Source organism: Lissotriton vulgaris, chromosome 7 (genome assembly GCF_964263255.1).
Source record: "Lissotriton vulgaris chromosome 7, aLisVul1.2, whole genome shotgun sequence".
NCBI lineage: Eukaryota > Metazoa > Chordata > Amphibia > Caudata > Salamandridae > Lissotriton > Lissotriton vulgaris.
Window position 1 is genome coordinate 684,765,935 of NC_141695.1, and position 22,758 is coordinate 684,788,692.

Below are 22,758 nucleotides of genomic sequence, written 5' to 3' on the forward strand. Positions count from 1 at the left end.
CTATAGAAATCGATAGCACCTATATTTCGCGCACCCTATCTAGCATATTATTTTATATATATGAAGGTCTCATTCGGGCTTTAGCAGGGCGGCCCCATACCTCTCAATGTCAGTAGGAGCAGTTCACATCAACAGCTACCAGCTCTCTTCATGCGCAGCACCAAGTGTCCTCGTTCATTCCGTGTAACTCTATCTTAAACCCGCGTAGAGCCCAAAATGTTGGCATCAACATTATTTGTGTTATGTCTAATGTGGTGCGAGGATCAGGCCTCCCAGCAACCTTGTGTTAGGTTAATCTTAGAGTGTGCAGCTCTCAGTGTGCAGACAGTTGTACCAAGTGTACCAGGCAAAGCTGATAGCATAGAAATAACATATTATTCTCAAATAAACCACCTCACCGCTTCTAGGGTGAAAGCTACAACAACAAGTATGTGTCGTGTGCAAAACTGAAGCCGAAGGCAAACCGGCTGTTTAAACATGTAATACACTCATGCTAACTTAACGCAATATATGTAATGAAGTATCCATATGACACCCCCCCATTGGTCCGAGCACCGTCAAACATAAGGGAAAAGGCAATACTAAATCAGACACAACGATTGAAAGCAAAGTTCAATAATCTTGAGCTAAAATAAGCTAAAAATATGTATGAATGAATATGTATGAATGCCTACAGTGGCCTCAAATCTAAAAATAAAAACAAAACTTTTGAACCAAAAGTCATCCACCAGGTCTCAAAAATATGAAACGTAGGACCAGGTTTCATCAATTCAAATGTTTGGAAGAGAAAAAACAAGGCACGTATCCGATTTCCAAAGTCATGTGCCACATTGACGTTATCCCCAGCGACATCACATGATTGTACTCCATCAGCTGAACATAGTCCATCCCTCCAATCCAGCGAGGGGAAAGTCATATTTCACAACAAAGCATTCCTCCCAGGCATCTCACGATTGGAAAGTATATGCAAAGAAAGTTGCCACAGCCTCCAGCATGAAATCACTGCCATCATCCGAAAATAGTTCAGCAATCCAATTTAGCAATGGGAAAGAACATACGTGCTCCTCCAGCATCGGATCCTCTTGTAACGTCAGAGGACAACTCGGTGGGTTCACCAGATCGCTGTGTGTCAGAAAGGCATCCGCCGCTGCAGAAATCTCCCATTGGCCCAGAACTCCATTTATCGCTGCCAAGGCCATAACTCTCTCGCCAGAACAGATCAGCTCGTGAGCCACCACGGGACGCATTAGCTGATCAAAATCGACGTCAGGAGCAGTTCTCAAGCATAGGCACAAATCAATGGCCCAATCGAACTCGCAGCTCAGGCAGTGAAACACAGGTTGGACACACGTGAAGTCGGTGAACCGAAATGACAATCTATAGGCCGTGCTTAATGCTGCAAGCGGCAATGTTCCATAGTAATTGAGCATCCGATTACGGCACAGTGTCAGGAGGCGTTGAACGGCGTTTTGCGCAGGATGGGCATCCATGTTTTATGAAGAAAAACACCAACAGAATGCCTGCTGCTATAGCCAGCAACACAGGTAGTCCACCAAACAGACTCGAAAAAATAGTGTGGAAAAACGTGGGAATGATACCAAAAACTTTTTCAAACGTAGTCACGAGGCCACTGCTTACTAACTTAAAAAAATGTGCAAGCCCAGTCGTTGAAGAAGCATTAAAAATCTGGTGCACCAGTTCACAGAAATGAAACGGCAAATCAGTATTTAAAAGCGCCTGCACCTCTGTGCGGGTGTTAGCTATGTGAAGGACATAAGTTTCCCGGGCCGAACTCAGGGTCACTTGTTTTTGAGACAAAAGGGCCCTTATTCTTAAACCATTGAATTTTGCTTCCAAGGTTGGAATTCGTGGCCAGATGGAGACATCTGAAGACCCATGCGTGGGTGGGTATAGAACATTCTTGCAGCACACCACACGCTCTGATACAGTTACCACATAAGCCACACCAATTAATAAACCACAACATAACTCGTTGTTTAAAAGTAAATAACTACCATTAGCTAATAATGTGAACGTGGGAACCACTGCTGGAACTGGTGTGCCTTTTAAAACACATGCTAAATTTGGGCGGTCCTGATTACAAGAACCGTGTAACTGAATGTGTCTGCATATTAATGACTGGTCAGGTGACTGTGTGCAATCCTCACCATTAAGATTCACTTCTTTTCCATCCTTCAGACATCTGTATGTGTATGGTAATGACCATGCCTCGTGTAAGAAAGCATTGCCTAGTGGTTCATATCGTCCTATAGCAATATACCGCATACAGTTAGTAAATTTATATAAAGGAAATGGTAATGTAATTAAACTATGAATCAGCCACGTGGCAGTAGTGGTTTCAGCAACAGAGAAAGGCAAGGATTCAAGCTTCTCAATATGTAACATAGAAAATGATGCATCACGCATTGAAAGCATGCGCTGTTTTTCAGTAAGATTAAAAGGGGCGAAAAGGGATGAAACGTTTAACGAGTTCCAGGGAACTCGACCTGCCTTAATTGTCTGTAGAGTCCAAGCAAACTGCATTACAGAACGCAATTGATTTTGACCATGGTATAACGTGGACACTTCATCATGTACAATATCAACAACAGAAGAAACAATATTATCCAATGTGTAAATCCTGGAAGAAAGCATGTTAATACTGTTATCTACTACAGCTAGCACTTTTTCTAAATTTGCTTGATCAATCGCTCTCAGGCGTTTAGCTGCCTCAACCTGTGAAAATTTCCAAATCTCATTGTATACAGCATAAATAAAGCGTTTAGATCTACCCCTAGTCGGGCCTTTTATAAAATCATTTAGCTCTATATTCTCATTCAACTGGGACATATGCAGTTTAACAGCAGCCAAAGTGGAATGTTGTAACCAGTTCTGACACAATTTACCTACTGAATAAGTGGTGACAGTGTGATCTGTGTCAAACCTGGGATCTGGCCTGATGTGCGTAAAACCTTCAGATAAACCCAAAAACCTACGTTGGCAAGCATCAGTGCTTCTTTGCCACAAAAGCCATCCCTCCGGATCAAAACGGGAAATATTAAAGGAGGAATTCTGCAAAAGTGCTTGTATCCCATTGATGGATATTGTAGTGAAATTACTCCAACCTGAATATTCTTTTAAGTCAGGGATAGTAGGGGTATTTAATTTTTTAGATGTAGCCAATCCAAAACACGTTGTTTGAGAAACAGTAGAATTTAAAAACAACATGTGATTCGGGATGAGACATGCACGATGCAAAGCCTCAGTGCCTTGTACCTGCCAATCTTTGGTACCCCAAACCGATTTAAGGTCAATAGCATCCTTCCATAACTCATAGCCATCCACAGATAACCTAAAAAGGACTTTGAATACAGCAATTTTGTATCTGTAAGTCTAACTTTGGGCATGAATTTCTGGTTCACTTTAAAATAAAACGATTCAGGATTTGATTGATTAAAATCTGTAAAATAAGAGTATTTTCCCAGAAATGTACTTGAGCTCCCCTGTAAGGGAGTAGGGCAATGTTCCCACTGAGTGTAATTCACAGGAACCCTCCTGGAACTTGTCTTGTGTAAGAAATGATTCCCATAATGTTGATAACAAAACAAATCACCATAATTGACAGAATCTAAGTACAAATCCTCAGCATCAAAGGCCGCATAATATTTCAAATCAGAGAACAATGCTTCTACAGCCTGAAGATCCCAATCATCAGAACGAACATTTTGCTTAATCACATCTCCCATGTTTACTCTAAGCACATTAGGAACATTAATAACTTCTGTGGGGCCATGTATCTGAAACCTAACCGCATCCCACACAATCCCATCAAGGACTGGCCAAGCAGTAATCTGTACTGAATGTAAGTCTCTCTTTAGTCTGTGTACTGAATGTGAGGAGGATAGAGGGGCCAATGTTCCATTAAGGTACCGAATTCCTGTTCTTTCTTTCACATAATGGCCATCGATCAGTCGGAAAAAGTAAAACACAAAACCAATCGACATAAAAAGATGAAATACAAATAGTATCAGCCAAATGTATGTCCAAGGTGGAATTAAAAAATGTTTTTTAAACAACGTGGCATATTTTGCAATAGTCGATGGTTTCTTTGAAAGTTCCGAATCAGAGTCAAAAGAGAATCTGGATTGGTTAGCCAAACGAGCTTGTAAATCGGACATGGATAAATCAGCAGGATCTGCATAGGTCACCTCATCAATGTTAGTAACAGGAATAGTATTTAATAAAGGACTAGTCATGGCAGGCATCTCGAGGGACACCTCCTGATCTGCACCAGATGTAATAGCCAGCACAGAGTGCCTCACCATGGAAGGACAGGATACAGCCGGTGTCATGCTATGAAGAATCGGCCACCCTGTGTGTCTTGACATTGTCAATAGAAATAAATCTGTTTTCTTTACGACCTGGAAGTGGTGGTAAAATGACTGTTCTTGTGCCCTTCACTCCAAGTACTCGGACTGGTGCTCGATATGAGGGACCAAACTCTTTCTTGTTATCGATCTTCTCTCGAACCAGTTCTCCAACTTGGGGTAGCCAGCCAACTACCGGGATCTGCAACGCATCATCCGACGTGGAGGGCAAGTGTTCCTTTGCAAGACTGTCTCTGGTCTTTTGTAGATCCTGTAAAACATTGCAATGTTCATCTACGTCAAAGGCCGCGGCCTGGGCCTGGCAGTCTGCACCATCAAGGTCAGGTACGTACATCTTGATACCAAAGAGCATTTCGTATGGGGTCCGCCCACCCAGAGACCTTCTAGGGAGATTATTAAGCGCACGCTGCACGCCATAGAGGTGGGTCAGCCAGTTTCTACCAGTGCCTATAACGCGGGCTGTCAAAGATTGCTTTAAGTTGCGGTTCATTCTTTCTACTACAGAATTGCCCTCAGGCCTGTAGGGGCTTGAAAACTTCACCTGTACTCCCAACGAAACCATAGCATCCTTATACGCCTTAGAGGCGAAAGCCGGACCCTGGTCCGAATGGAAAGTACCACAAGCAAAGATTCCCACAAAGACACGCAAATCCTTAATGACAGTTCGCGAATCAGCGCTTCGATGCGGCCATATCCATACAAAGCGTGTGCATGAGTCAACTGCTACTAAGATGTATTTATACGCAGTATCAGAAGAAAAAGGACCGCAGTGATCCAAATAAACACATCCAAGTGGTTTATTAGAGATGTACAACTGTGTCTGAGGCGGACGCGCAGCAGTAGAAGGCTTGATCTGCTGACAAATGTCACACATAAGGACATAATCGCGCGTCTGTTTGTACAGTCCCCGCCACCAGAACCTCTGTTGTAGCTGAGATACAGTGGCTGAGACGCCCGCATGCGCAGACGCCACACCTTCATGAGCCGCTGTAATCAGAGAAGCTCTGCGATCCGAGTTGGGAACTAGACGCTCTCCAACTTCAGGAATTTTCACATAAGGAACCTTATCGGGACTTAAGTGGTATGTGTACTTCGAAGGGAACCCCGCAGGATATTTACCTCCCTTCTCCGTGGCAGCAACAGCCGCCAAGATGTCATCATCTATTTTGCTTTTGGACCTCGTGACCGCTGCAACGAAGTATTTTGATACCGCTGACTTCGCTGCTTCATCAGCAAGCGAGTTGCCAACAGCGTGGACCCCCACGCGCTGGTGGCCGAGAGTATGAATCACAAACACGAGCAGCAGTTTCTCTTTAAGTTCCGCCACTCGGACCCAGATCATTTTATGTTTTATTGTGCTACCCTTGGAATCACGAAAATCATTCTGAATCCAAAAGAACAAGTTCTCATTGTAAGACTGGACACAGTAGTAAGAATCACTTACGATTAAAGTCGTCACAGAAGGATCAGCGTACTCCAATGCGAGCATAAGAGCACGAAGCTCTGCTAATTGTGCGGTGCAGTCCCCTAGCGTTTGCGTGTGCACAACACTGGACTTGAACTCATCGTTCACCATGGCACCGACCACAATGGCGCAAGCGGAAACGTAGGTGTGTTTAGAGCCATGCGCAACCTGCGCCGAACCATCCGTGTAAATGATACAATGGAAATCCTCCAACAGCCGCATTGCTAAAGGAGCAGGATGAACAAATTCATACTGTAAATACTCCTGCGACCGTAAAGCGGCGTCAAAAATAAACGTGACATCCTGAGATGTCAAGGATGTAGCCCACTGAATCCACCGAGGGTGCAAAGCTTTAGAATTCGGTACACTGGCTTTCGTGACCGCCTCCAAGGCTGGACACGGGGTGACAACCAACATGCGCTTTCCCTGCGACAGGGCACGTTCCTTAAGAATTGCCATCTGCACAGCCGTTAAAACTTTCTCCACAGTGGAAAAACGCAGTTCAGCCGAAGTGTACAAGTGTGACTTGTAAGCAATAGGTACAGTATCCCCTTCATTAAAAGTCAGGTACGTGAAACCCACCGTCCCAGGGATAATTCTTATCACCAGGTTGGTCTGGTTATCACGAGTCTGTAAGTAGTCAGAAGCTAGCATATCAGCCTGCAAGGACTGCAGAATGGCTGAATGCTCAGGCAGCCAGCATGATTTGGAAAAAGATGGTTGTACCAAGGCATATAAAGGCTTGATACGCTGGGCATATTCCGGAATGTATGTCCTCCCGAAATTTAAAAAACCCAGTAAAGACTGTCATTTTTTCAGCGTTGTCGGAGAGCGCAACTGCGCGCACTTCTCCAGGAACTGAGGAGCCAATCCCTTTCCTTCATGGTTAAGTTCATAACCTAGAAACAACACTGTATACTCCGCAATGTGTGATTTTGCAAAGTTAAACTTGTAACCCATGTCTGCAAAGTTACAAATTATGCTGTTTACTCGACACAGATGCACCCAAAGTTCGTCGTCTGTGAGATAAATGTCATCCACATACGAACATGCAACTGGATCGAAACTCTCTAAAAGAGAGACTATGCGGGCGGAAAACACTCCAGGACTATTTTTATATCCCATCGGGAGTCGATTAAACTTTTTTTGTACGCCGCCGCACGTAAACTGGTCCATTGGGAACTTAGACCATCTAATCTATGTGCATAAAAACCATTGGAAATGTCAAGCGTGGTTTTGAACCGTTTAAGCTCAAGACTATTCACTAGGGCAGAGCCGTGAGTATTCTGTACTGCACAGTTACGGCAATGCGAGTTCAAATGCCGGTAATCCAAAACCAGACGATATGAGCCGTCCGGCTTGTTAACAGTAAAAAGGGGATTATTTATTGGTGACACACACGTTTCAATTACACCTTGATATTCCAATTGTTCAAGGATAGCCGCGACCGAAGCTTTAGCTTCACGCCGTATGGGATACTGGGGTTATGGCTGCGGCTGTGACCGTAAAGGAATCTCATGGCTCGGGGACAATTTATCCCAGCCACACTGATTTCGATACACAGCCGGCGCAAGCGCCAGAGCCCACTCTTCTGCAAAATGCAGCGCTTCCACTCTCGATACAGTGTGCGCGAAACTGGGGAGGATTACCTCCTCCCCTCGCGGAGCTGCGAGAACAAAAGGTGGGGGCCAGTCAGCCTCCGAAAGCAAAATGTCATACGTATCCGAAAGATTCTCCCAAAATACCCCTTTTACAGTTCGCTGCATGTCACCTTCAATCAACAGGACAATTTCAAAAAGTCTTTCAGGGGGAGCAACATGTGTATCAGCTGTTTCAATCACAATAAAAGTCTCAGTCACTGTCACCTTCAACAGTGGACGGAGGGCCTCTCTCACTATGGTAATCTCCGCCGCGCTGTCCAGCAAGGTCAGAGCCCACGTCAGATTCCGAAGCCGCGTTCTCACTATCTGGGGCATATCGATGCGCCGTTAAGGCAGCGACTTTCTTCTTGGCAAACTGCGGTTCCTTTGGCGTAGAGTCGTCCCGCTGATCCCCTTCACTTCGCGTGCGGGGCTGGCCACGTCCTTGCTGGCCACCCCTGCCCCTGCCGCCCCCTCCACCACCGGTTGACGGAGCCGATGAGTCCTGAAAGGAACGAGGAGAGCGTTGGTCAGATGCCTGATATCTGTCAGGCGATTTAATCGTAGCGCGATCGCGCAATTCATAAACTCGATCCGACTGCGCAGGTTGTGAAGGCGCCGGACTAGAAACCTGTGTCTGTTGTTGTTGTTGCTTACCCTGATTCTGTTTTTTAGGCCAATTTTGTTTTTTGGACTTGGGTTGTCCACCCGTCTCCGAAGACTGTCCCTGGGGCTGCTTCTTTTCTTTTTCAAGAAAAACCTTTACACCCTTAGAATTGCGGCCAACCGTTTTATAAGCCGCCACAATAATTCTTGCCAGCTGACGGGGTTTCTCGGCATCGGGAACTAACGCCAGACCATTGGCCACCTGAAAGTTCACTGCATCCCCTTTTACATTAGCAAGGATAATACCGCAAACCGTCTCAAATGAACCGCTCAGGCGCATACCCAACTCAACCGCCGACTCCGGTCCGTGATCATCCTGAACACGTTTTAGGACCGCAGACAGGTTCGACACTGACGGGGTGCCAAAGCACCTCGAGTAAACCGCTGCAAAAGTCTTACCCCATGTTTCACAGTCAGCAAGTTCAGGGGCTAAATCCTTCGGTAAACTAAGCGTAAGAATCCGGTGTTTCTCACCCGGAGTCGTATTAGGAAACTAAGCCTCCAGCTGGTCGAATTTCTCGGCAAGCCAGTAAGGAAAATCATCCTTATTTTCTGGCTTTCTGCCCATTACGGAATTCACCAAGACAGGACTGATTTTCAAACCAGCCTGTTCCGCTCGAAGCTGCGCACCTGCGGGGGCTGCGCCATGTATATTACGACCAATGTAATGAACAAGCGCTCTAATCACGTCAACCGCGACATCATGCAGTCGCCGCAGATCACCCACATTACAAGTGGCGCGATTAGGATGTGGAGTAAATCCACCCAAGGCGGGCCAGGCCGTGCCCGCAATGGACAACGGACCTAACCTCGGAGCCGTTAAAGAATGGGGTAGGGCGCCACCAAACCAAACTCCGTGCTGCCAAACATCTATAGGTACTTCCAGTGCTCTGTACGGAGCATAAGCCGCCGGAACAGCCGAGGCAGTGTATGAGTGGTAGACGCCCGAATTAGCGTTCACTTCCGGAAACGTCACCCAGGAATAAAACAATTCGTACGGGTACGCATGTTCCGCACTCACCACTAGAACCACAGCCAAACCTTCCGCAGGGACATTATATGCCCTCAAGTGGTCGCGAACCGCGACGCGGCTATGCTGCGCTATGTCCACGGCCATGGTAGCACAGGAAGTGAAAAAAGACAAAGAACACTTTGTAGCACAACTGGGTAGTAAATCAAAGAAACCGTTTAAAGTAGAATTCAAGCTTGAAAAGACCTATTTCAAAAACAGGTAGGTTTTCCGACACCACCGTTTACCGGAAACGGGAATGAAGGTGTCAAGGTATGAATGATATACTACTCGAGTGTCATGTTTTAAGGCCAACCAAAACGTTGGGCGCCATGTAGCAGGGTTTCCGTTCTCCCACAGAACTGTGCATAGAGATCTAGAACCTCAGTAAGTTAGGATGATCCAAAACTCATCTCAGTGTCAGAAATCCCCTTACCTAGCTAGCTACAGTGTCTCATGGATCATTATGGAATGATCCATGTCTTAGACAAACCAGAACATGATCTTTAGAATACCTCAGGAATCGTGGAACACATGAACACTCTTTTGTTATATAATCATTTCAAACCAAAACTGAGAGTCAAAGAACACAAGTGCAAGTTTGAAATATTTATTATTCAATGCAAAGTTCTCAAACGCAGTATCTTGTATAATACCAAAATGCAGATTATAATAATCAGTCAGCAGCATAGTCACTAATCCATAGTAAGCAAAAGGTGCTAGCATGTTATAATGCAAAAACTATAGAAATCGATAGCACCTATATTTCGCGCACCCTATCTAGCATATTATTTTATATATATGAAGGTCTCATTCGGGCTTTAGCAGGGCGGCCCCATACCTCTCAATGTCAGTAGGAGCAGTTCACATCAACAGCTACCAGCTCTCTTCATGCGCAGCACCAAGTGTCCTCGTTCATTCCGTGTAACTCTATCTTAAACCCGCGTAGAGCCCAAAATGTTGGCATCAACATTATTTGTGTTATGTCTAATGTGGTGCGAGGATCAGGCCTCCCAGCAACCTTGTGTTAGGTTAATCTTAGAGTGTGCAGCTCTCAGTGTGCAGACAGTTGTACCAAGTGTACCAGGCAAAGCTGATAGCATAGAAATAACATATTATTCTCAAATAAACCACCTCACCGCTTCTAGGGTGAAAGCTACAACAACAAGTATGTGTCGTGTGCAAAACTGAAGCCGAAGGCAAACCGGCTGTTTAAACATGTAATACACTCATGCTAACTTAACGCAATATATGTAATGAAGTATCCATATGACAGTGGTTGATCCTTGCCATCTGGTACCTGAAGTCCTAGAATCTGGATGCTTACACCTCCAATAGGAGTGTTTGCTCATTTTATGTGAGGCATGTAGGCTTGATACTCATGACCGGTTACTTACTGATAATAGTCATTACTCCGAGTCTTAGGCCTCCCCGTCACAGTCCTTACACACATGAGGGATTGCTCCTCCCTGCAGACATCCCAAGCTGAAACTCCCCGGCTATCATCCCTACTCTCCAGGACACGCCCACATCCTGTGGCCCATAACCCCTGACCTTACCTTCCAACATCCTGCACTACAAAACACAAGAAGCCGAAACAGGGAGGGAGGGATGGGAACCAGGACTGTGATGGAGAGGTCAACAACTTGGAGTAATGAATATTACCAGAAAGTAACTGGTCATTACCTCCTTTCCAGACCTCCCTGTCAAAGTCCTTGCTCACATGAGCAGATACCCAACTAAGAATTGGCTTCAACAACAGAGCTGCAGACAGACTTTTATTAGAACAATATAAAGCTAAGTTACACCCCAAGCACAGAACCCGACATTTGACAGTGGTGAGGCGTAAGCTAATTTGCATATTGCTGCCTAACTGCCGATTGCTACTGCGGTCACAACATTTGTTGACGTTTGTAATGAGCCACTGAGTCAAAATGGAGTACAAATAAAGTATTGCATTATGTAATTTGTAATAAGCTAAAGAACTGTAGTGTTTGTAATGAGGCACAGGGATGTGACATTTTAATGAGGTACAAAGCGTCATATTTGTAATGAGGAATTTTACCATCATATTTATTGTGAGGCACAGTATATGTAATGCGGCACAGAGCCACAGTATTTGAAACAAAAGAAGATACATCACGAGTCTAAATGCGGGCAGAAGGGCAGCAAAACGAGTCTCAGAAGGGCACCAAAACGAGTGTAAATGACGGCAGAAGGGTAGCAAAACGAGTCTCAGAAGGACAGCAAAACGAGTCTCAGAAGGGCTGCAAAACGAGTGTAAATGATCCAGAAAAACACATAAAAAGGGGGCTATGTACCCGGGCTATGTATTGACCAGCCAATCCTGATGCTGTATGCAGCGCCAGGATTGGCTTGGGGGGGCACCATGACTCCTCGCCCAGTCGCCCTGTGCAACCCCGGGGGCTGCGGCCCGCCTCCTGGTCCTCTCTATAAGGGGGAATTCACAGGAAAACGATCTGCGCATGCGCGGGCATGTTTGTGCCCAGAAATACACTTGCGCAGCTGCAGCAGGCCCATCCTCCCCCCAAAACCCCCCGCGCACTCCGGGAAAGTCGGGTGTCTCCCGGTTTCTCGGTATGCAGGTAGCGCGATTTTTTTAAATATTTGTGTTTGGCTTTTAGTGACGACGCGGTGGGTCCATGGGGCTTAGTGGGGCTACGCCTCAATGGACGCTCCGCGCCTGATAAAGAGTAGCCTACAGCAGCTGGTATTCCCAGGTAGTCACCACCAGGCACTAACCATGCTCGACCCTGCTGGCAATCTGACAACAGATGAGATCAGGCATATTTATAGTGGTATGGGTGTAGGCTCTCCTGAGATCTGGGCCCCTCCCCCTGCGCCTAGAAAACCCCTGAACGGAGTCCGCAGTGGTCTCTTTAACCGGTATTCGTGCCATGCCTCCGTAATTGCGAAGCACACTTCTGTGAACTGCCGCACATGCCAATGTAATTGGCGCCCTCAGGAAAAAAAAACAGACAGAGGCTCCTGTAGTCCCGCAGAGACACCTCTGACCCATAACAAGCAACGCGCCGCGTTCTCCTCTACAGTAGAGGAGGCGAATCCGCACCAGGCATGCCAGGCTGAAGCGCGGCAACAAAACTGGATTGGAGTCCTTGGCAGTCCCGCTACAGCAGGGACCTACGGTGGATTGTTCAGTGCATCCAGACTTGCTGTGCTAAAGATAAATGGGTACTTCCCATTATTCCTAGTGCACACTCCACATGGAAAAAAGCGAGACACAATGGCTTTCTTGGGTAACACTACAGCTTTCTTGGTTAACATCCCATTAGCAGATAATTTTAAAGCTGCTACTTAGTCAACACCACATACTTTCACAAAACATTATTGTGTGGACAAACTAGGTTGTCAGCAAGGTATAGTTGGCCAGATCGTCTTCAGAACTTTGCTTCAAACATCTGCATCGTATGCCTGTTAGCCACCGCAAGGAGGAAACTGCTTTACAGTCAGTGCAAAGCATGTGTATGTACTGCCGCACATGCTTCGAACGCAAAATGTTGCTTACCCTGTAAGCATCTGTTTGAAGCATGTAGTGCAGTATATTACATCTATCCACCCTCCTCCTTGGGCTCAGGCAGTGATAGCATGTTTTTTTTTTACAGAATAAACATTTATCATCAGCTAACAATGCCCATATACATTGAAACTCATTTCCCCCACTTAAATAAAGAATATGTTACTGCAGACAAAACAGAAGGATATTACAAAGGAGAGGGCAGATTCAGTGCAAGCAGGGCCAGCATCACTCAAGCCAGGAATCCCAGATCTTTCACTGATTTGCATTCTGTTTTTGCAGGTGCTTTTTGTAAGCTGGTTGCTTCTGCCAGAGCCCTGCTGCCTGTGAGTTCGGCGAACTCTCATTATTGGGTTCACAAAGCAGGCTTTGGAGAGATAGCAGGATTGTCTGGACATCATACAGTGCCGACCACTTGCCTTTCAGGATGTCTTAGCAGATGATACCCTGGGTGTCAACATAGGGGTGATGAATTTGACAGTGAGGCCTTTGTAAGGGTATCGACTCGGAAACTCCAAGGAAGGCTTGTACCTCAGGCCTTCATAAACTGTCCCTATAGGGCCATCAATTGTGTTGTGCCATACCACTTGAAGAGGTTGTCAGATTCTGGAAATGCTGAAACCCCCTTGGCACCAGACATCATTAGTCATCAGCTCCTGGTGTAACCTTTTGCCAACAGAGCCCCTATTCAAGGGGCTGGACCCAGGCCCGATTCCCTTGTGGGCATTGGCAGAGTTGGATATCTGCAGCGCGGTCAATGTTCTGCGAAGTCATGATTAGATTGGAGCTCCTTCAGAGCAGAGCACATTTGTGTGATCTCTATTGTGTATCCGTGTGTCCAGAGCCTATAACTACTATCCTCTACACTACACTTTTTCCTTTCACCCTCTGAGCCAAAAACAATCTTAGGATGCAGTCTATGTCCATCCACATTGTGGACTAAAAGAGCAGTCACACACTATCTTGTAATGCAAAGCTTCTTGGAAGAAAAACATCTTGTATCGGCCCAATATTAGATGACAGGAGTATACAAATCCTATGTATTTACAGCACTACACATCACGAAAAGATGCTTACAGGGTAATTAACATTTCCTTCCTATTTATTAAGTATTTCCTTCTTGGACAAGAGAGAATATATTGCTGAGTTTAGCCTTCATCAGTCTTATTTAACAGAATCTTTAGCAAATGCTGCCAGCTGATTGTAACCTGAGAATAGCTTGCGTTTGCTGCCTTTTGCACAGAGTCTTTGTTCGTTGATAGTAGGAGATTAAGTGGGTAGAGTCAAGGAGCTAGATGCCTTGCTCTGATGGACACAAATGCTTTCTGTAACGCAGGTACATTTTCAATTCTGCTCAATCTGCCACCTGCGGCAGAACCTCCTCAGAGTACCTAATAATACGTGAAGCAATTTTGCTTAAAGGTAAAATTTGAAACAGAATATCAAATTGCTAGCTTGATGTGTGCCCAGTTTGAAATGTGTGTTGGGCCACCAGAGATCCTTTGAGTTCTCAGGCGGACCTATTGTGCCCTCAAGAGTTTTAGCAGCTTTCTATCCATTACAGGTTAGTAATATTTTTCTTTTATGGCAGTTATAAGGGTGCTGTTTTGGCGATAAGCATTTTAGCTTATTCATGTTGGTGTTATTTTAGCTATTCATATTGTTGCTAATCTAAGGCAGCAAGTAGCATAGTTGAATCTGCACCCACAGGGGTAGATCTCAGAGTCCTTGGGCCAACCATTTAACCTAATCTTTTAAGTCACTGGTATTAGTTATTGTATGGACTCACCCTGGTGTCAAGCAAAAACAAAGTTGGGCTAATAATGTAATTGATGTTATGAGCTAACTACTGATGACACACTATGATTCAAGAATTATAGAGGATGTAATTTAAATCTATGCTACACCATGAGGGATGTTGACCTTTTGGAAAGGGAAAATGGTGTATGAAATCTGTGTCAAAGGCTTGATCTGAAAGGGAGATGCCTCCTGAGTCAAATGCACACCTTTAAATTTAGTATATAAATAGAATTAGCTACACGCGTATTGCTCCTGAGAGTCAGGTTGTGCTCAATTATGTTTCTCCCTTCCTCTTTTTCATTCTTTTTTAGATCTCGCCTATTCTATCCCGCAGGGATTGATAGGCAAGATTATACTAAGCAGTTCGAAAAGTCTACCTAGCTGCGTACAGTTCATGTGAGGCAGGCGAGTGCACATCATCGCCAGCCACATCCCACACCATGCCTCGGCATCAGACTTCAAAGGAAGCCGCTCGTTACACTACCATTTGTCTGAGCCTTAGCATCAGACTTCAAAGGAATCCGCTCCCCCGCCCCCCCCCCCCTTCCCCCATTAGACTTCAAAGGAAAGTGCCCCAATCCCACATGTCTTTCCCTGCTACTGAGCTCTTTGGGTCCAGCAGTGTGGGTAACCCACCCTTGGTATGCAGGAAACCCCAGCAAGGTGTTTTCCTGCCCCACTACAAACAAAAACAACCTTCCCTTATCGATCCCATAACCCCTCTCCTAAAATACTTTACACCATTTCTATCAAGCCCAAATGATCATGTTTTTAACCTAAAAAGAGAAATGCATGCCGTCTGAGAGATACATTACGAACTCCACAACAATGTTTGTGTGAGCCAACACCCCAAAACTGCTCTCTACAAAATACTTTCATCTCTCCATTTAACTTCTTTCTGGCTCTGTCCATGGTCCAGTGCTTCAAAGCCTCTCTTCACACTCTTTTAGGCATATATTTTGTCCAGATAATGAACGTGTTAGCCCACAGCTGTTTTAAACACAGGAAATCCAGTCATCTTAAACAGTGCCAGACCCAACAGCTGCACTGTCATTCTCCGCTAAATGTATAATTAACTCACCAAAACAATCTCTGCCCATGAAGAGTTTTGGCAAATAACGGCGGCAGTTGAACTCCGCGCATGTCGCTACGTCCCCACCTAGAGACCGCATCTTGGCTACAGTGTAATCGAAGAGCTCTTCCAATTAGATGACAATTGCCCGTTTTTGCCACCTATTTTATAAATGAATGCCCCCCAATCCACAGTACACCTTTGCTGGCATACAGCTTCGAAAATGTCGTACAAGAAAACAAACCACAAAATAGAGCAGAGTTCCATTCACATATATACCTAATATCCTCCGTAGTAAAGTCTAATCTATCCACCTCTGTTGCTGCACCAATCTTAAATAGATAAGTTTCATGTTGCTCTGCCTGCAAAACCTAAAGCCTTTAACACCTTCCTAAAACCCCCAGCATTTTTTACATCATCAGCCTCCTATCATCCACATGGCCGAAAACTTCCTCAAAAGAACCAATCTGAATTCTCTGTAAACTGTTTTCACATTTCAAGCGGACACATTTCACATCTATTCAACCCATTCAGAAACACCAAATGCCCTTTTTAGGTCTTGACCTCTGCCAATGCGCTTGCGTATTGCAGATGTCGAGACATATAGAGGTGGAAACAGGAAAGCTGAACCAGGGGGATTACGCCGAATGCATGTGCCCGGGCACGCGCTTGCCGTTTGCTCCCCGAGCCGCCTCCGTTATCGCATCAGACCCGCCACAGCAATGCAGAGAGCTTCACACTTCAAAGGAATGCTCTCCCCCGCCCCATGCCTTTTTTCTCACCCTTTCGCTATCTCCCCCGCCCTCCCACCTTTATCCATTTCCTCTGCAGCGCACTCTCTCCCCCCTCCCTCCTCCTCACCCCAACATTTGTCTCTCACACCACAGGCTGCTGCTCCCCCGCCCACCCAGCAATGCAGAGAGCTATTCCCTCCCACTTACTGGCTCCCCTGCTCCCCCATACCAACTTGAAAGGAAGCCTCGCACACCACAACCAGGAAAACACACACACACATTCACAGCAAGATTTTACTGTGTTTTAAACGCTCGCTTCTGACATTTTCAGTTATGTTTATAAAGGTCATCAGTTCACATCCTGGCAGGACCAACTCAAACACGTACTATTTAGTGCTAATTCTTTCACACACATGCACGCACACACACACACATTCACAGCAAGATTTTTCTGTGTTTTAAACGCTCGCTGCTGACATCTTCAGTTATGTAATAAAGGTCATCAGTTCACATCCTGGCACGACCAACTCACACACGTGATATTTAGTGCTAATTCTTTCACACACATGCACACACACACAAACGCACACACACACATTCACAGCAAGATTTTTCTGTGTTTTAAACGCTTGCTGCTGACATCTTCAGTTATGTAATAAAAGTCTTCAGTTCACATCCTGGCAGGACCAACTCACACACGTGCTATTTAGTGCGAATTCTTTCACACACATGCACGCACACACACACTCACAGCAAGATTTTTCTGTGTTTTAAACGCTCGCTGCTGACTTCTTCAGTTATGTAATAAAGGTCTTCAGTTCACATCCTGGCAGGACCAACTCACACACGTACAATTTAGTGCTAATTCTTTCACACATGCACGCACGCACACACACACGCGCGCACATGCACACACAGGCACACACACACATTCACAGCAAGATTTTTCTGTGTTTTAAACGCTCGCTTCTGACATCTTCAGTTATGTTTATAAAGGTCATCAGTTCACATCCTGGCAGGACCAACTCACACAGGTGCTATTTAATGCTAATTCTTTCACACACTTGCAGGCAGTTCACACACACATACGCACACACATACACATTCACAGCAAGATTTTTCTGTGTTTTAAATGCTCGCTGCATACATCTGCAGTTATGTAATGAAGGTCATCAATTCACATCCTGGCAGGACTAACTCACACTTCCAGCTTCTAAGGTGGATGAATTGAGTACCGTTACATTGGGTAATAGTAGTTCATTTTCATTGTGTTGTGAGTGGGCCTGCTGGCCAAAATAGACTGCCACATTAACGCATGCATGCAACACATAGAGCCAGAGGTTCAACGGCTACGGGTAAGGGGGGATACATTTATCACTTTGTGTGCAGACTAATTACTGAGATTCATGCTCATCAGCAAAAATGGAGGCCTGCGGGTCTGCAATTCTCATCACATTCTCTGCCTCTCTCGTCATACCGTCACTGTAAATTGCCTGGAATGCGGCTCACACAAAGCCTCCCTTTACCTGGGGAATGCTTCTGAGGAGCACACTGCCCACAGCAGAAAATTATCAACTCACTCTATCTGTCTATCTATTGCCCTCCCTCTATCTATCTATCGCACTCACTCTATCGCATCCCCACAGCATCACTCAGCACCACCACAGTATCACTCAGCACCACCACAGTATCACTCAGCACCACCACAGCATCACTCAGGGGCACCACATCATTACTATGCGCTACCACAGCATCACTGAAAGCCACAGCATCACTCGTCACAACCACAACATCACTCAGCGCCACAACAGCATCAAACTGTGCAACCATTCAACAACAACTGGTTCAAATATGTTCTCTCAATGTTTCAAGCTTTATTACAAATGTCACAAAAAGATGTTAATATTTCACTTCTGTTCTTGGATTTTAGTCACAATAAAATACACTGAACATAATCTTCACAAAAGATTTTACCAAAGTTTAAGCTATTGCCATTATAAATTACAATACCTTTTATTTAAGTATTAATTATTAAAAATAAATTAAAGCCATTGTTATTTGTAATATCAATACATCTAAGTCACGTTAATACAATACATATTGCATTACAAATGCTATAGGTGTCACATTTGCGAAAGTTAAAACTATTGGCATTGTAAATGACAAAGCTATTAATTTCGCTATTTTCAAAACCAACACATAAATAAAAAAATTGTCATTTACAATACCAATAGCTCAAACTTTCCTAATGCGAGACCTATTGCATTGCAAATGCTTGTTATGTTTGATCTGTTTTCGATCCAGTCAACCAAATCACTAAAACCAGTGCCTAAATCTTCACAAGTCTGAAATAGGAAAATATCCCCAAAACAACCTAAGCTTGCATAACAACAACAGACTCACATCGAATACTGAATAGCAACACCATAGCAACGTCTTAACCACATCCTTTAGTAAACCATACATAACATGCTACCTAACACGACATTCCTTTAATTTCTCCCTCACCCAAATTAACCACATCCTTCCTCCTTTCAGTCCTCCTTTCTTCATCACTATCCCTTTTCTCAGCACCACCAACTTTCTCCAGGCCTGCTTATAAAGTCTCTTTGTAGATGGTACTAATAAATGTCTTATAAGTTCCAATACTTCTAGTTACCTAGCATCTACCATTCTAGTGGATTCATGGTCTTCTGCTCTTCTGTGCCTGGACCAGCTTACCCAACCTCTGCAACTATGAATGAGACAATGCATTTGCAATGTTTTTGTCCACTGCAACATACACTCCAAACAATACCACTCAGTGCCACATAATTACACGCCACATAATGACACTATACTGAATATAACATACACTCCAGACAATACCACTCAGTGCCACATAATTATATGCTACATAATTGCACTGCAATAAACGCAACATACACTCCAAATACCACTCAGTGCCACATAATTGCACGCCACATAATTGCACTGAACTCAATGCAACGTGCACTCCAAATACCACTCAGTGCCACATAATTACACTGCACTCAATGCAACATACACTCCAAATACCAGTCAGTGCCACATAATTACACTATACTGAATTCAACATGCACTCCAGACAATACCACTCAGTGCCACATAATTATATGCTACATAATTACACTGTGCTCAACGCAACATACACTCCAAATGCCACTCAGTGCCACATAATTACAAGCCACATAATTACACTGAACTCAATGCAACACGCATTCCAAATACCACTCAGTGCCACATAATTACACTCCACATAATTACACTGCACACAATGCAACATACACTCCAAATACCTCTCAGTGCCACATAATTACATGCCACATAATTACACTCTACCGAATACAACATACACTCCTCATAATACCACTCAGTGGCACATATTTATATGCTACATAATTACACTGCCCTCAACGCAACATACACTCCAAATACTACTCAGTGCCACATAATTACACGCCACATAATTACACTGTACTCAATGCATTATACACTCCGAATACTACTCAGTGCCACATAATTATATGCTACATATTTACACTGCGCTCAAGCAATATACACTCCAAATACCACTCAGTGTCACATAATAACATGCCACAAAATTACACTGTGTCTATCTATCTATCTATCTATCTATCTATCTATCTATCTATCTATCTATCCTCACTCTTTCGCCCTCACTCTAGCTATCTATCTATCGCCCTCACTCTATGTATCGCCCTCACTCTATCTATCGTCCTCACTCTATCTATCTATCGATCGCCCTCACTCTGTCTATCTATCGCACTCCCTCTATCGCCCTCCCTCTATCTATCTATCACCCTCCCTCTATCTATCTATCACCCCCACTCTAGCTATCCATTGCACTCACTCTAGCTATCTATCGCATCACCACAGCATCACCACCACCACCACAACAGCATCACTCAGGGGCACCACAACATCACTATGCTCTACCACAGCATCACTGAACGCCACAGCATCACTCGTCGCCACCACATCATCACTCAGCGCCACCACAGCATCAATCTGTGCAACCATTCTACAACAACTGGTTAAAATATGTTCTTTCAATGTTTCAAGCTTTATTACAAATGTCGCAAAAAGATGTTAATATTTCACTTCTGTTCTTGGATTTTTGTCACAATAAAATACACTGAACATAATCTTCACAAAAGTTATTTACAAAAGTTTAAGCTATCGCCAATATAAATTACAATAACTTTTATTTAAGTATTAATTATTTAAAAAAATTAAAAGCCATTGTTATTTGTAATATCAATACATCGAAGTAACGTAAATACAACACATATTGCATTACAAATGCTATAGGTGTCACATTTGCGAAAGTTATAGCTATTAATTTCGCTATTTTCAAACCCAACACATAAATAAAAAAAATTTGATTTACAATACCAATAGCTCAAACTTTCCTAATGTGCGACCTATTGCATTGCAAATGCTTGTTGTACTTTACTGTCTCACAGAGACTGGAGCGCATTTATGCCGGTCTGACAGCAGTAATTAAGGCTTATTCTTTGAATGGAACTCAAGCCTATCGACTGCAAGCAGCTGGTGCACAAGAGGAATAGCCTGGCTTCAACAGACATTTTCACTCACCTTCCCACACAGATCAATGAGGATCTTTCCTCCTTTTCTTAATATTTATGTGACTGCCACTCTCTCTTTCTAAGTTACAAGATCATTTTTTTGTGGTCTAGATTCTCCAGTGCCAGTTCTGTGTCCTAAGTAATGTGGTATTTAGAGATGGGATCAAATTCACTCACATGCAGTGATACAAAGAGAGGGTAGGGTGATGGTGCAATCTCTAAGAACTGCACAATTGTCAAATGTTTGCTCTCTGCTTAGTTAAGACCTAATTGATCTTACTACTTATTCATATAGGACAGTCGGTGATATATGGCTTGCTAGCATGACCGTTCTTCTCTGACATTTCTCAAGCTGCAATATTCTATCTTACTGATGTTGTTTGAATTTAAAGCCCATTTCTTTTAACATTGTTTTTCCCTATAGCAATACTTCATGGACAGTCGGACACCCTGCTTAATTGTGGCAGCAAAGTCAGATCTGCATGAAGTAAAACAAGAGTACAGTGTGTCTCCCCTGGAGTTCTGCAAGAAGCACAAAATGCCTCCACCTCAAGCCTTTACATGCAATACAACAGACGTACCTAGCAAGGATATCTTTGTAAAACTGACCACAATGGCCATGTATCCGTAAGTATTGGAATCGTCACTGCTTCAGTCTTGCAGTCACAGTGACTACACTGCATGTCATCTTTGGTCGCGAGGATGGCTTTGTTTTCTCATTCATGTTGCTTAGCAGCAGAGAGACCTTCAGCCAAACCTATCTCCTCTACCCTGTTAAATTACTGGGCTAACTAATTTTTTTAATCAAATGGTATTTGTGATTAGTTTATTTGTCAGTCTAAAGGTTATTATTTTACAAGGAGAAGTTGTAATAGCTAAACAAGTCAGGTGAATAATGAAACAATTATCATACCTACTACTTTTAATCCGAGTCAGAGAATAACAATACTAAAAAGGAGGCTGTTTTAGCTTTTATTTTGAATAAACTTCATTCTGTTTGAGACATTTTGCAGAATTTTTAATGTAATAAATCTTCACTGCCAAGCTCCAGGACCTCATAACTGAGATTTCTGGAGTGTATTGTTACTTTTGATATAATTTGCCCATTGTCAAACATCATTCAATTTAATACCCACAATTATGATGGCTTTGGTAAAACAAAAAGTATGATTAAAGAATGGGAAGGAATTATCAAAGCCGTATTATTTGAAATGTAAATATGGCACTTCACAAACTGAGGAGTCAAAAAGCAAAACCTTTTCATTGACAAAAATCTAGATTTAAATGTACACTTCAGTTCAGTATTCCTGGGCTGTTTCGTGTGATCTCTCTATTGCTAAGTTAACTGTGCACCCTTCAGTACATTGAGCTTTGTGTTTTAGTAACCCAGACAGTAAAGCAGTTTGATTGTAGTATGACAGCTAGTGTTCCACTAGTTAAATGTATGTTAATATTCATATAGTCAAATAATGACCCAGAAATAAAATGGGGTTGTGCAGGCTTGAATGCTGCATTTTGTGGTGTCACTACAACATGACAGACTATATTTGATTGTTAAGGAGTAGAGGAAGTGCAGTAAACATGTAATTAGAGAGAGGGTAGTTTACGTGCTTCCTCCAAAATTTCATGGAAGACAACATGCAATTTTGATTGAAGCAAATCAAAATTATTGTAATTTTTTTTCAAAAAATTGTTTTAGACAAAGGTGTAACCTAGGGCTGTGCAGATGTGTTTTCAGCTAGATTCAATTATCAAACGATCCTGCAATCTATCTCATAGTTTCATTTAACCTTATTG

At 43.7% G+C, this 22,758-nt stretch overlaps 1 protein-coding gene and 1 pseudogene across 3 annotated transcripts in view; one reads left to right on the top strand and one right to left on the bottom strand.

Annotated features, from left to right (window-relative positions):
* Positions 1 to 22,758, top strand: part of RHOT1 (ras homolog family member T1) — a 671,689-nt gene that overhangs the window by 501,458 nt on the left and 147,473 nt on the right. For all 3 annotated transcript variants that reach the window (XM_086930896.1, XM_086930894.1, XM_086930895.1), the window contains exon 18: positions 21,386 to 21,588. In XM_086930896.1, the coding sequence (XP_086787022.1) occupies positions 21,386 to 21,588 (203 nt within the window). The remainder of the gene's footprint in view (positions 1 to 21,385; positions 21,589 to 22,758) is intronic.
* On the bottom strand, positions 10,744 to 13,498 carry LOC147702247 (ubiquitin-conjugating enzyme E2 C pseudogene; annotated as a pseudogene).